Consider the following 14618-nt stretch of genomic DNA (forward strand, 5'->3'; position numbering starts at 1 on the left):
CCCCCCACCCCCACCGGTCTTCTCCTGGGTTTCCTTCTGGCTTTCCGTCCCAGGGTCCATTTCCCGGGAGCTGGATGATCTAAGCTCAGAGCTGTTGGTCACTCTGGGTGCTGGAAGGTACAGGCCTCAAGGCAAGAAAACCTCAGTCTTCCTCCAGACCAGACCGGTGGACAAAGGAGGGCTAAACAGGAGCAATTCCTTTCTCCCCGAGGGTCCCCCACCCCCAATCCCTCCCGGCTGGCTCATCCTGGCTCTGTCTCTCTCCTACTCTCCACCCCCGCACACACGCAGTGCCAGTTAGTTTCTTGCTGGTCTTAATTTTATCTCATTCTGAAGGATTCTGCCTGGTACTTTGCATCCTGTTCTTGTTCTCATCCTGGCACTGATATTGAGGTTAACCATTGATTGCCCAATATACGTGCTCCAAACGCTGTCCTCAAGAAGCTTACGGTAGTAGGAGTGGGACAATAAAAACGAGACGGAGCGCAGCTAAGTGCCTACCTAGGGGATGGGAAGCCGGGATTTAGGATGCAAATAATAAGGTCGATGTGGCTGCCAGGAACAATTTCTAGGCGTTACCTTCTCCCAGTGTCCCTTCGTCTATGTTTATATTCTTCTTGCCTCTAAGAAACAGTCGTCGTCCCCCCCCCCCCCCGCCCCGCCCCCACCTCATCCCCTCGGGTTTCTGCCAAGTCCAAGTGCAGCAAGGTTGGGGAATGAGGTTGGGGATGGTTGGTCTCCAGAAACAGGTCAGGGGCTCAATGAGTTAGCGGAATGGGCTAGACCGGGCAGGGGGAGCCCCAGCCGATTCAGGTCTCTGTCCTGACCTTTGCTCCCCACTTGTCATATAAGTACAAAGGCCCCGGGGTGAGGAGGGAGGGTTGGGGTAAATCGAGAATGAGGCGCAAAGACGCCCACCTCTTCCGGCCTTTCCCGGGGGGCCCCCCAGCAGAACCGTGTCCGGGATTCGGGCGGGATGCCAGGGGAGGGAGCTCAGGGTGAGAGGAGGGCCCTGAGGGAGGGGTCAGGCTCCTTAGCAAAGAGTTAATGGGAGAGGGGGAAGGGAGAAGACGCCGGGACCGGACGAGCCAGCGCTGGGGAGGTAGCCAAGGATGGACTAGGGCGCTCGGGGGGGTCAGAGGTCGGAAGGAAGGGCTGCTAGACGGAATTAGGGGACCCCGCAGCCCTAGTTCGAGCCCTCTCTAGAGGCCGGGTACTTCCTCTTGCGCCGGGGACTTTCAGTTTCATTTCTTTCCGCCCTCCAGTCCGGGCCCCTTCCGGACGGCCAGCTCAGTCCCTGCAGCTGCGGCCGCCGCCGCCGCCACGATGACCAAAAAGTTCAGCCGCGCCAAGCTCCGAGAGACCGGCCAGAGATTCCGGAGTTTCCTGGCTGCTCGGGGACAGGACCAAGAAACCAACCGCGAGTTGCTGCGGGATCTGTACAACGAAGACTTCAAGAACAGGTACCATCGGGGCTCAGCCCCAGTCCCTTCTGTGTGCTCCTCTCTCTCGCCCCACTCCAGCCGACCCCAGCCCCGACGACCCCAGCCGCACCCAGGCTCCGGGCGCCACAACATCCTCCCCACCGAGCTCCCCCGGATACAGCTTGGCAATATTATGATATTGCAATGCCCAAGCCCGCCACAGCCAGGCCCTCTCTCCCCTCACCCCCCGAGGGCGCAAACCCTTCTCCCTGGTCCTCCGCTTCCCCGCCCTATGCCCGCTCCGGCGCTCCGAAGACCCCGCTGCCCATTCCACCCGGGGCGAGACTTCAGACCCCTTAACCCCCAGCTGCCTTGGGGGAGAAGGCAGTGGCCCGATCCTAGACCCTCGCGTATTGCCGGAGTCTTGGGGGAACCGTTGGGCTGGGTATTTATTTCGCGGGGAGGGGAGAGATTAAAGACTGGGGAGCCCCAGGGGTGCCCATCCTCCTGGCCCCGAGAGATGAAACTCATTATCTCCGAGAGACCGTCCTTTGTCCACTTCCCAGCATAGCACAGATTAGGCGCTCAATAAATGTTTGTTGATTTGATTTAAAAAAAAAAAAAAAGAGAGAGATCACTAATTTTTGCATGTATAAACCCTGGAATGTAGAAAAATAAAAGTGTTACCAAGAAAAAAAAAAATGAAAGAAAAACCGAGCTGGCTGGAGAGGTTCTTTCCCTGGGGACCTCAACACCAAAGATGCAGAAATTTCTCAGTTATTGAGCTGGACCTGGGCTCTTTTGGAGTGGGTGGACCGATGCCTAAATCTATTGATTATCTGTGCTGTCTTACACACCCACTGCATTTAAATGTACCGATGACTACTACAATTTCTAAAAATCCTTTTTAAGGGGGAGGGGGACAGCACGAGGAGTTTAATTTATTCCGTTCAGATGAGGTAAATCAAAAGTATGATTTTAGGGGCCAGCTAGGAGGCTCAGAGGATTGATTGCCAGGCCCAGAGATGGGAGGTCCTGGGTTCAAATGTGGCCTCAAACAGTTACTAGCTGGGTGACCCTGAGCAAGTCACTTAACCCCCTTTGCTGTGGCTTCCCAGGTATATTCTAATCTTGAGAGTATTATTGATGTATTAATATTGTAACCTATGTGCTCATGTACCAGACTCATCCTCATATTATTTCTTGATCATTGTATTTAATTGATACTTTTATTAATTTTGACCACTAGCCCTTACCACTCTTCTGCCTTGGAACCAATACACAGTATTGAGTTTAAGATGGAATGTAAAGGTTTAAAAAAAAAAAAAGTATGATTTCACACTGCCAATTTCTTAAAAGGATTTAGAGATTTAGTCCAACCCTCTCATTTTATGGACATTTTATGGACTGAGAGAAGAAAAGTGACTTGCCAAAGGTCACACTAAACTGGGATTAGAATTTAGGACCTCAGATGATTTTCTAATAAAAGGTCAGAAAATTATTAATCTAAAAGTACCTTCTAGGGACTCGCCATAGTCATTTTCCTTTTCTGCATCTAGGCCTGGCACAGGGTTTTGGGTTCTTGTGTTTTGGAGCTCTTAGACCCAGTCACAGTCATTTTATTGTTGGTTCCGGATCCTCTACCCCTTTGGGCTTCTTCTGCAACTCCACACTTGGCCCCTGGCCACCCCCTCTAGGAATTCTGCCCTACTTGGAGCCCTACTCACATTCCCTTCCCCTAGGCTAGTTCACCAGCACCCTCCCAGTTTAGTCTGGAGCTTTCTCTGCTGTTTATTTTTCTATCTAAAACTTATTCCCCTTACTCCCCCCCCCAAAACAAAGCCCAACAGTCCACCACCTTCTCATCCTTTTACCTTTATCTACCTTCTGTCTCCTTGTTCTTCTTCTAAAAGCTATTGATTTCAGACCAGAAATTCATCATATTTGTTTGCATAGTAAAATCTAACACCTTCCTGTTTCTCCTTAAATACTGTAAACCCCCACCTTTACATTCTCATTCATTACTTCTGGCTCTAGTCTAAGCCCCCTTCCCCACCTTTGGGGAATAAGTGGCTTTACTTAGGGTTATTAGGGTTCTCGGAGGCTAGCCATATTTCATCCCCCCTACAGCATACTAACACCCTCGCCTCTTCCCACTGCTAGTGGGGAGAAGAAGCCTGTGCAGTGAGAAATCTCTGCTCTTCCCTCCAAGTACCTTCCTAATATTTATTAATTAAAACTTAAAAATTAATTAAACACCTGTTACTTGCCAGGCATGGGACTAAGTACTGAGAATGGTTGCTTCTCTTGAGTTTAAGATTCACTGGGGGAGGGAGAAGTTGGGTAGCTCAGTGGATGGAGAGCCAGGCACAGAGATGGGAAGTTCTGGGTTCAAATGGGGCCTCAGACACTTCCTTGCTTTGTGGTGGGGGCTAATCATTTAACCTCATTGTCTAACCCTTACCACCCTTCTGCCTTGGAACCAATATATAATAAATTTAATTAATATGTAGTATTGGAACCAATATATAGTGAATTAAAAATTTAAATTTAAAAATTTTAAATTTAATTAATTAATACATAGTATTGGAACCAATATATAGTGAATTAAAATTTTTAAATTTAATTAATTAATATATAGTATTGGAACCAATATATAGTGAATTAAAAATTTAAATTTAAAAATTTTAAATTTAATTAATTAATACATAGTATTGGAACCAATATATAGTGAGTTAAAAATTTAAATTAAAAAATTTTAAATTTAATTAATTAATACATAGTATTGGTTCCAAGGCAGAAAGGAGGGGTTAAAAAAAGGTATAATTGGGGGGGACATCATGTAAAGATATACATACTTATGTGTGTATATCTCTGTGTATACATACAATATAAATTGGTTATCATCTCAGAGGGAAAACACTGGTGATGTGGGAGAAAGACACCCGAGTTTGTAGCAGGGTCTTGCCCCAAGAATGGGAGACTCAAACTCTGTTCAATCCAGAAGTAAGAAAATAATTTTATTTGAAGAAGTGATTTTTGGTGGTATAATAGCCTAATAGTTGGGAAGAGCCTGGGGACTAATCAGGTAGCCTTAGGGTCAATGGATAAGCTCAGGAGGGCCAGCTTAGGTAGCTCACTGGATAGAGACAGGTGGTTCTGGGTTCAAATGTGGGTTTCTAGCTATGAGACCCAGAGGAAGCAAGGTTAAGTAATCCCCCTTGGAACCAATACTTAGAATTTATTCTTTTTTTTTTTTTTTTTTTTTTTTTACTCTTACCTTCTGTCTTAGGCCCCGATTAGGATTGATTCTAAGACAGAAAGGAAGGGGGCAGCTGGGTAGCTCAGTGGATTGAGAGCCAGGCCTAGAGAAGGGAGGTCCTGGGTTCAAATCTGACCTCAGATACTTCCCAGCTGTGTGACCCTGGGGAACTCACTTGACCCCCATTGCCTACCCTTACTACTCTTCTGCCTTGGATCCAATATACAGTATTGACTCCAAGATGGAAGGTAAGGGTTTAAAAAAAAAAAAAGACAGGAAGGGTTTAAAAAAAAATAAAGGTTGGAGGGGAGACCAGGAAAGACTTATCAAAGAGTAAGATTTTAGCTGAGACTTGAAGGAAGCCAAGAAGCAAAGAATTCCAGGCGTGGAGGACAGCCAGTGAAAATTCACAGAATCAGGAGATCTGGTGTCCTGTTCAATGAACAAGAAAGCTAGTGTCCCTGGATAAAAGAGTGCATGGAGGGGAATAAGACCAGCAGTGTAGGAAGGGGCCATGTTATGAAGGGCTTTGAATGCCAGAGAGAGGATTTTATATTTGATCCTGGAGGTAATAATAGGGAATCACAGGAGTTTATTGAAGGGGGGAGGGAGGGAGGGAAATATCACTTTGTTAGCTGCAGAATGGATTTGAATGGGAAGAGACTTGAAGCATGGAGGCCAACCAGAAGGCTGTTGCAGTAAATCAGGGGTGTGAGTGAGGTGCCAGGATGGGAACAGACTCAGAGGAGAGAAGGGAGTGAATAAAAGAGATGTTGTAAAGATAGAATGCACCAGGTAGCTCAGTGGATTGAAAGCCAGGAAGGTCCTGGGTTCTAATTTGGATTCTGCTAGTTTCTAAGCAATATGACCCTGGTTAGTCACTTAACCCCCATTGCCTAGCCATACGGCTCTTCTGCCTTGGAACCAATACACATTATTGATTCTAAAATGGAAACTAAGAGTTTAAAAAAAAAAAAGTACAGATAGTTCTTTAGTCTTTCCTACCTTGGACCGTGATCTCACCCATCCCCATTTCCTAGTCTCAGGTCCTCTGGCAGCCATGGAGAGCACGAGGACTTTGAGGATCCTGTGCCTACCTTCTCCTCCATGCTCTATGGAATGCGCTTTTATGGTCAAGCTAAGGTCTCCAAGGATAAGGTCAAGTTTTGCAAAGTGAATCACAAGGTGAGACGAGGAACTCCTCCAATCTTGAGTTCTCCCTCTTAATACGATGCTTCCTTCTATCCCCGGAATAATTTAGGAAGAAGAGGGGATGGTACTTCTTCCCTTGACTCATTTTTCTTTTCCTTGCCCACAGAAGAAGAAAGTGAAGCAGGAAATCAGGTTGATGGGTTTTAGGGAGATCAAACCTCCAGGATCCAAGAAGACCAAGTCTCAGCTGACAAAGATCTTCCAAAATAGGTACGTAGGAGTTGGGGCAGGATGGATCTAGAGATGAGGACGGATCCATCATAAGGATCAAGAACTGCTGAATGGGAATGTTCTGTCATTATGATTTGCCCTGCTTTCTTTTTCTTGGTTTCTTGGCTTTGATGGCTGCTGTATTGGAAGAAATAAGGTGCTATTCCGTGATGAAATTTCTTCTTTAATCTTCTCCTTCCTTCCCCTACTTAAAGTGATGTGAGGGTAGATGAGAGGAGAGTTGTTTGGCTCAGAACTCAGAAAATCAGAGTTTCTGAGGGAGGAAAAAAAGGGTTGGGAATGATCAAAGCCATGACCTCCTGCCAGCTTTACCCCCTGAAGTGGCAAAGAGTTGAACCCCAAAGGATTGTGGCCTCTGTTCCCTTAAAGAGAGCAGGATAACCATGTTAACTTTTCTAAAAAATAAAAATTATTAAATGGGGGAAAAAAAAGGGAGCAGGAACAACCATGTGGGAAATTTGATAGTGTAAAGCTGAAAATTATTATTCAATAACTAAATATTATATTTTTAAAAGTTTTATTAATAATAAATGAACATAAAAAAAGCTAACTAAAAAGGTACTAACAGCCTGCTCAGGAGAGCAAAAGAGAGAGAGGAAGAGGGAGGAGCTACAGAACCTATAAAACAATAACGGGACCACGCAGACGTGGAGGTGCAGGAGAGATTAAGGGGAATTTTGGGAAATACTAAGGGACTTCTGGGGGATGAAGTCCCAAGATTCAAAATCTCCATTTATACAATAGCAACGCTGAGACAAGTATCTCTAGGTAAGCTCGTGGAGGACATGAAACCTTTGGAGCTGACAGATGTCCCAAATAAAATTGATAAAAGGCTAAGGAAGTGAAATCCAAGCATATTGATTTATTAGCAAGGCTAGCAGTTACATAACAAATAGGATCTAAGGCCCCTCAGTAGACAAGAAGACCCTGAATGGCAGTTATCAAAACTTTCTTATATTCAATAATGAGGCACAAATTAGATTACATAATCTTGAGCAACAAAAGCTTTCCTTTTTTTTCCTTAATGGCCAAAGCAAGATAATAACAAAGGGTACTAAACACAAGTTATGTCAAATAATATCTACAAGTTGTCCCAGAACATTTTATGGTTATATGGGATTTCCTAGAAATTATACAAACTATCTTCAGAAATATAGAACTTGAAGTCACAAAATGGATATTATTCATAAAATGGAGACTGTTTGGTTCTTTCAGTTCCCTCCTTTGATCCTTGGAAATCTGTTCCCTGTGGATTACTCAATTCAATGCCAGTTATATAAGATTCATTATACATTGAGATAAATATTTTCTGCCATCATCAGATTATTAGGAATTAAATTTGAAAAAGCTGTAATACAAAAAGAATACAACATATAACATGAATCCCCTCTACCATAAAAAATTATGAGGTCTAAGACAATGAGAGCCCATTTGATTATGGTTGTAAAACTAGGAAGAGGGTCCTATCACATAGTATCTGCATCTTGTTTAGACAGTTGGGTTTCTGATATAATCTATTGGATTTTTTAGAGATTTGTTATGATCTCTCCTGATCCACTAATACAGGAACAACAGGATTGGTTGATCCTGGTGCAGTCCCTTCTCTGTGAAGTAATTATGAGCTCCCAAACCATGTGATTTTTGTATGACCATCTGGGGATTTACAGGGTTTTTGCTTCTATGGAAGGGTGACCAAATGGCATTTGATGCTATTCCTCTCCTTGGCCTAGTCTGAAGATTTAAAGTAAAGCAAGGGGAAGTACATCAAACCACTTTAAATGAGTTTTAGCACATAATTTACCAGTAAAGGCCTTTTCTTTTTTTTTTTTTTTCATATACTCAACCTGACCTGAATTAACAAGGAAACCCAGAAAACTCAGCAAAAATAAATACCAGGCTAAAATAAAATAATCTAACAGGGATAACACCAAGTTTCCTTGTAAACTGATAAGCCCCTCCCAATATCCATTTAATCAGTACATTTCATCTTGAGTGCCAGATGCCCTGCATGTAATGATCTGGTTCTTGGAAACATTTTCCCTTTGACTTTCTGGAATAGGTCTCCATCTCAGGGCAGCCATGAAAGGTGTACCTCCTAATAGATCTGCTTCCCTGGTTCCAAGGTACTTGCAGACACTTTTAGGTAATTCTGCTAAAATCTTCTGGTAGTAAGACTCAATATGATTAAGTTCTGAATCCATGAAGACTTGACTTAGAAAATGAGCCCTTCTGTCTCTAAATTATCAGACAGAGACATCAAAATAGGAAAATAATTTTACTTTCTTTGCAATTACCTGCATAATTTTATCTGTAACATCCTTAGTCCAATATTGAGAACTTTTTACAACATACTTAAGGCCTGCCTGTACCATTAGAAACATCTGAAAGCCAATCCCATGCATTTATAGATATATATTCAAATTTTACATTTTAATTCCTTCTTTTTGAGGATATTGTCGCCATATCACCTTGAAGAATAAGACATTTAAAGGATCTAATCTCAACCTCAATATATACCTATTAGCAAGTTTATGGCTAGTCTAAGAACTTGTTTACTCAAATGAAAACAGTATGATTTTTTCCCCCCCATTTGCATCCTATAACTTCTTCTGTTCACCTGCTATGATTATAGAAATTTGCTATGAAAGGAAAAAGAGGAACATGGTTATGACAATATCAAGACTATCCTATCAAGGGTACAGAATGGCCTAAAGATTAACTGAGGAAAACACTTTTGTTTGATTTTAGGCATGTTACATATGTAATAGCCAGTCATTTATCAAAGTTCCATGTAATTTACCGGTTATCAAAAATCAGACCAAGAATAAACTGGATGTTCCTGTTAAGGAATAAAGAATAATAGCACAAGGGGGAAACTGAATCAAGAGGATCCTACCTTAGCCCACCCCAGGGTTGTCCCCTCAACTCACCCAGATAGCAGACATCCACCTATAGCAGTTACTGCACTCTCTTTGATTAATACAAGCATTTCCCTTGAATGATGGGCAACCACTGTTGCTATTCAGTTGTGTCCACCTCTTTGTGACCTCATGGACCATTTTTTTTCCATGGTGTTTTCTTAGGAAAGATACTATAGGGGTTTACCATTTTCTTCTCCAAAGGATCTTCCATTCCATTTTTGTTTTTGTTTTTTCTTTTTTGTCAGAAGTCTCCATTATGACTTGACTGTTCTTTTTGGGCAGCTCAATATGGCATATCTCATAGTTTCATTGTGCTATTCAAGCCCCTCTGCCATGACAAAACAATGGTCTTTTTTAGGCAAATAGCGGTTGAGTGGCTTGCCCAGGATCACACAGCTAGTAAGTGTCTTGAACTCAAGTCATCCTCTATGCAGGACCAAGTATTCTTATTTATTTGGCCACCTACCTGCCTGTGCAAATCATACCTGAAATCAAAGCCTAGAACAACATCAAAATACAGTTTTTTTGCCTTAATTGTTTTTTAGATTTTACTTTAAATAAGGGCAGTCTGTATTGAAGTGGACTGATTTGTGTGGTTCCAGAGTGAAGCCAGGAGTCCTAGTCTGGTCATGTGGTGAGGACATGGATCCTAGTTTGTGGTAGCTGATTGACCCAAGAGAGGGGTCCAGATCTTTTTGCCAGAGGCTCTGAGTGGAGCCTGATTGAATTAAGTACATAGTGAGACCAAAAGCTTTCCCCTAAGCCTGGGGCTAGAATTTGAGGAGCTTCTGACCTGCTCAAGTTCCAAGTGAGATCAAAAGTTTAGCAAAAGCCCAAGGCAAGGCTTTAAGCTATCAGCTTCTCAATTGAATTAGCAGTGGAGGAGGCCCTCACAGCTCTCAGCCCTCAGGCCATCATACCATCTCCAAAGAACTAAAACTGACAGAAATTCAGAAAGTAAATTAAGAGTGGCATGAAAGAAGGACTGAAGTTTTAAGAGGGTAACCTAACCTTCCAGAAAACAGCTTACCTATAAAAATGTAAGAAAGGGGGGCAGCTGGATGGCTCAGTGGATGGAGAGCCAGGCCTAGAGATAGGAGGTCCTAGGTTCAAATCCAGCCTCAGACACTTCCCAGCTGTGTGACCCTGGGCAAGTCACTTAACCCCCATTGCCTAGCCCTATAACAAATAAAAAAAATTAATACAGAAGGATATATATATATATAAAAGATATTAGGGTTTAAAAAAATTAAAAAAAATGTAAGAAAAATGAGCAAACAACAAAAAAAGCACCAAACTCTAAAGAGTTTGTCCACAAAAAAAAACCAAAAACAAAGAGCAAGGTATAGACACAGAAGGGGACAGTGAAAGCAAAGCAAACACATACAAAGTCCAAAAGAAAAGTATGAATTTGGACACAGATTCTGGAAGAGCTCAAAAAAGACTTCAAAAACCAATTAAGAGAGGCAGAGGAAAAGTGGGGAAGAGAAATGGAAGAAATGAAAAAGGAAGACCTGAAAGTTGACAGTGGAAAATCAGGCCTTAAAAATTAGAATTGAGCAGCTAGAAACAAATGATTTCATGAGAAATCAGGAAACAATAAAATAAAATCAAAGGAATGAAAAAAAAACAACAACAACAAAAAATGGAGTTCCTTATTGAAAAAATAACTGACCTGGAAAATAGATATGGGAGAGACACTTTAAGAATTATTGGACTACATGAAAGTCATGATAAAAAAAAAATCTTGGAACATAATACTATTTTTTAGATTTTACCTTAAATATTTAAATTATCATTTATTATTTAATATTTATATTTATTATATGTAATATGTTTATAATAAATTAAATATTTAATATTTTACTTTAGTGAAATTTTACTAATCTCAGCTTATGGCTAGGTTATTATTTTTCTCAAGCTTTAGTAACAGTTAAGAATGAACAAAAATATGAGGATATTTAATTTTTTCTTCATTTAAAATTTAAGAATTATTACATTCTAGAATTTAACATATATACAGTGAATACTAGTTCACACTTAATAGTTAAGTTTTAAAGTATCAGATACAATTTCATAATTCTCATAAGAGAATCTAATAATTCTATGTAAAACTCATTCATCGCTTTAAACAAACATAAATTTTTCTACTTTAGCTAAGAGAGATCTCATTTCCTCAAACTTACTTGATAATTTCACATGTGGTTAGTAGGGCTGATCAGATGCTATGATCCAGCCCAAGGATGAAGTCCCTCATAGATAATGTAATTTAAAAGGACTTTGTAATTTTGCCTCCCAGAAGGAAGTTATTATTATTATCTACTTTAAAGCAGACATCCCCTATTAAATATTACTTGGGTATACTTGCTTTAAAGTTAGCAACAATTATGAATAAGGAGGTGAGAGACTGAGGTTTAACAGTTTTCAAACATTTTATCACATTCTTTTTATAGCTCAAATCAAAATCTAGTACCATCAAGATAAGAGAGGTTATTTTTCTAAAAGCGTTTCTGAAACAATGGTTTCTTAAATTTCACAACAAAAACATTTAGAAACATAATACTTACACTTACTGACATTTATATAGTGCTTTCCAGGTGCCAGGCACTATGATCAGTACTTTACACTCGTGATCCTTATGATAACCGTGGAAAATAGGTGTTATTATTATTCTATTCCCCTCATGACTTCTTCTTTTCTTTTAAATTATCCAAAGAACAAAATCAGTTCCTTTCGTTTTCTTAACTTAATCTAACACTCCCTTAAGAGAAGGTTGTAAAAAGGGTACATTTCACTTTATTCCAAAGCTTTTTCAGCTACAACCCAAGGAAGATCAAAGAAGATAGGGCACTGCTAGGCAGGTAGAACTATTTATTAAAAAGGAAAAAGGATGCTTAAATTTTTACCATGGCCTTTACCATAACTATACTAGATTGAAGAAAACCATATCTTTTTTTATCAGTCAGTTAATTTGCATTTGTCAAGTCCTATGAGTTTTCTTTTTTAATCTAAAATTGGTTGGGAAAGGAGATATTGAAGGAAACATTCAGTATTTGTTGAAGAGTTATTCCTCTGAAAATTTCTCAAATTTTTATCTCAGTGGAATCAAACCTTCTCAAACCCCTTTCCAAATCCTAAATTCTTTCCTTGCTATTAACCTCCACTCACATGATGAATGCAAAGGTATTTTACCTTTCTTCAACTTCCTACCTAATTTTCTCTTTTCTTTACTTTGTTAAACCTCCTCTCTTTTTCATGGTCAAGAAGAGTTCTTAAGTGCTGAGGAAATTTAATTGGAAACTACTTCCTCTAATCAGTGAAATCACCTTCCTTCCTTGCAACAAATCTGCCACTCCAGGGAAAGAGTAATAAGAGTTCAAAGTGCTGTTTCTATGTAACTTTCAAAATTTCATTAATTAATATATATATTGTAATGCAATTATAAATTTATTGTCTATATTACAATATCAAAAATTCTTGTGGATTGGGAACCAAAAATTTCTTATCTGTATCTTGCCTTCTTCCCCAACTTGGGCAGTTAGAAATGCAGAGAGAGAAATAGAGAAATGCTATCTTTCTTTTCTTTCTTTTTTTTTTTTAATTTGAAATTTTTTATTTAATTAATTTAGAATATTTTTCCATGGTTGCATGATTCATATTCTTTCCCTTTCCTCCTCCCACCCTGCTCTTGTAGCCAACGAGCAATTCCACTGGGTTTTCCATGTGTTATTGATCAAGACTTATTTCCATATAATTAATATTTGCATTAGGGTGATCACTTAGAGTCTATATCCCTGATCATTTCCCCATTGACTTATGTGATCAAGCAGTTGTTTTTCTCCTGTGTTTCTGCTCCCACAGTTCTTCCTTTGAATATGGATAACATTCTTTCTCATAAGTCCCTCAGAATTGTCCTAGATTATTGTAATGCTGCTAGTAGAGAAGTCCATTACATTTTATTGTACCACAGTATCAGTCTCTGGAGGTTCTTCCAGTTCACATGGAATTCCTCCAGTTCATTACTCCTTTCAGCACAATAATATTCCATCACCAACAGATACCACAATTTGTTCAGCCATTCCCCAAACAGAGGACATCCCCTCATTTTTCAGTTTTTTGCCACCACAAAGAGTGCGGCTATATATATTTTTGTGCAAATCTTTCCCCCTATTATCTCTGGGGTATAAACCCAGCAATGGTATGGCTGGATCAAAAGGCAGACAGTCTTTTAGCACTCTCTGGGCATAGTTCCAAATTGCCATCCAGAATGGTTGGATCAATTCACAATTCCACCAGCAGTGCATTAATGTCCCAATTTTGCCACATCCTCTCCAACAAAATGATATCTTTCTGAAGAATTAAAATTCCTAAAATGTTTTTTTTCTCTTCTTTGGCACTCTTTTTCCTTTGGCTGCTCAGAAGAAATTGGTTTGATTTATACAAATCATAATACAATAAGACACATACAATAAGATAATACAATAAGACACATAGATATATTTGCCCTCAAAAGTTCCTTTCCTTCATCTCCCAACTGAAACCTTAATCAAAAAGTCATTGGGAGACTTGAAGGAAACCCTCCCCACCAGCAGAAATCAGTGTGTAGTGTTCAAAAAGCAATCTCAAAGCTTTAATTTGCAGTAATTGAAAGTTTCTCCTTTGGGCCAGATCAACAACCCATCTAGATTTTTAAAAATATATTTTAGACCAATCTTTACCCAACTTAAGAACTCTTATTTTTAATCATCTGAATAGGAAGTTTCCCCTGTTTCCAGGTCAATAAGAACTTCTATCAGGGGATGTCCATCTTTTGCAGTTGTAGAGCACATTTCGCACAATTTAATAGTTTTTTTTGTCGTTTTTTTGTTGCTCTCCCTAGTTGAACCAGGAGCTTCCCTTAGTCATTTTTCCAGGATTCCCCTTTGCTGTGCTACTCATCCACTGAATTCCATTATTCCCTAAAGCTCCTTCCCTTGGCTTTATTTCCTTAAGGGATTCCCCTTCTAATGGAGAGACTTACTTTAGCTCAGAAAATTGGGATTAGGGTTGAGGGGAATCTAGTCTTTGCAGAGAAGTCTCTGGAGATGTGATGGGCAAACTACAGCCTGAAATGTTCTATCTGCCAGGTGACATTATTCCTAATCTGACAAGTACAATGAGTAGGATACAATATAATAAAACTTCGAAAGAGTTGCCTTAGAAAGAGATGGACAGATGAGCATTTCCTTTCCTTTGGCCTCTTCTTTAAAAAGTTTGCCCATCACTGGTCTGTGGGAGTTCTTCTGAAAGGCTGTCTCAGGATCAGAATCCCTCTCCACCTCCTAGCTGACTTACTAAAACAGTCATGAATAAAATTGGGAAGAGACCGAAGAAGGGAAATCCAAGCGTATTGATTCATTAGCAAGGCTAGCAATTGCATCCCAGATCAGATCTCAGGCTCCTCAGTAGGCAGGAGGACCCTGCATGGCAGTCACCAAAACTTTCTTATAATCCGGAATGAGGAACAATTTAGGTTACATAGTCTTGAGCAACCAAGACGTTCCTTTTTTTTGTGAATGACCAAATCAA

The 14618-nt window shown here is 40.4% G+C and overlaps 1 protein-coding gene across 1 annotated transcript in view; it reads left to right on the top strand.

The window, feature by feature from the left end:
• The first annotated feature begins 1119 nt into the window (after positions 1-1119).
• The window catches only part of MOV10 (Mov10 RISC complex RNA helicase), a 32807-nt gene continuing 19308 nt past the window's right edge, over positions 1120-14618 (top strand). Inside the window, exons 1-3 of the mRNA XM_044672347.1 lie at positions 1120-1463; positions 5727-5871; positions 6005-6108. Of these exons, the coding sequence (XP_044528282.1) occupies positions 1327-1463; positions 5727-5871; positions 6005-6108 (386 nt within the window). The 5' untranslated portion in view covers positions 1120-1326. The remainder of the gene's footprint in view (positions 1464-5726; positions 5872-6004; positions 6109-14618) is intronic.

The sequence above is a fragment of the Gracilinanus agilis genome, chromosome 4 (assembly GCF_016433145.1).
Source record: "Gracilinanus agilis isolate LMUSP501 chromosome 4, AgileGrace, whole genome shotgun sequence".
In the NCBI taxonomy this organism is placed as follows: Eukaryota; Metazoa; Chordata; class Mammalia; order Didelphimorphia; family Didelphidae; genus Gracilinanus; species Gracilinanus agilis.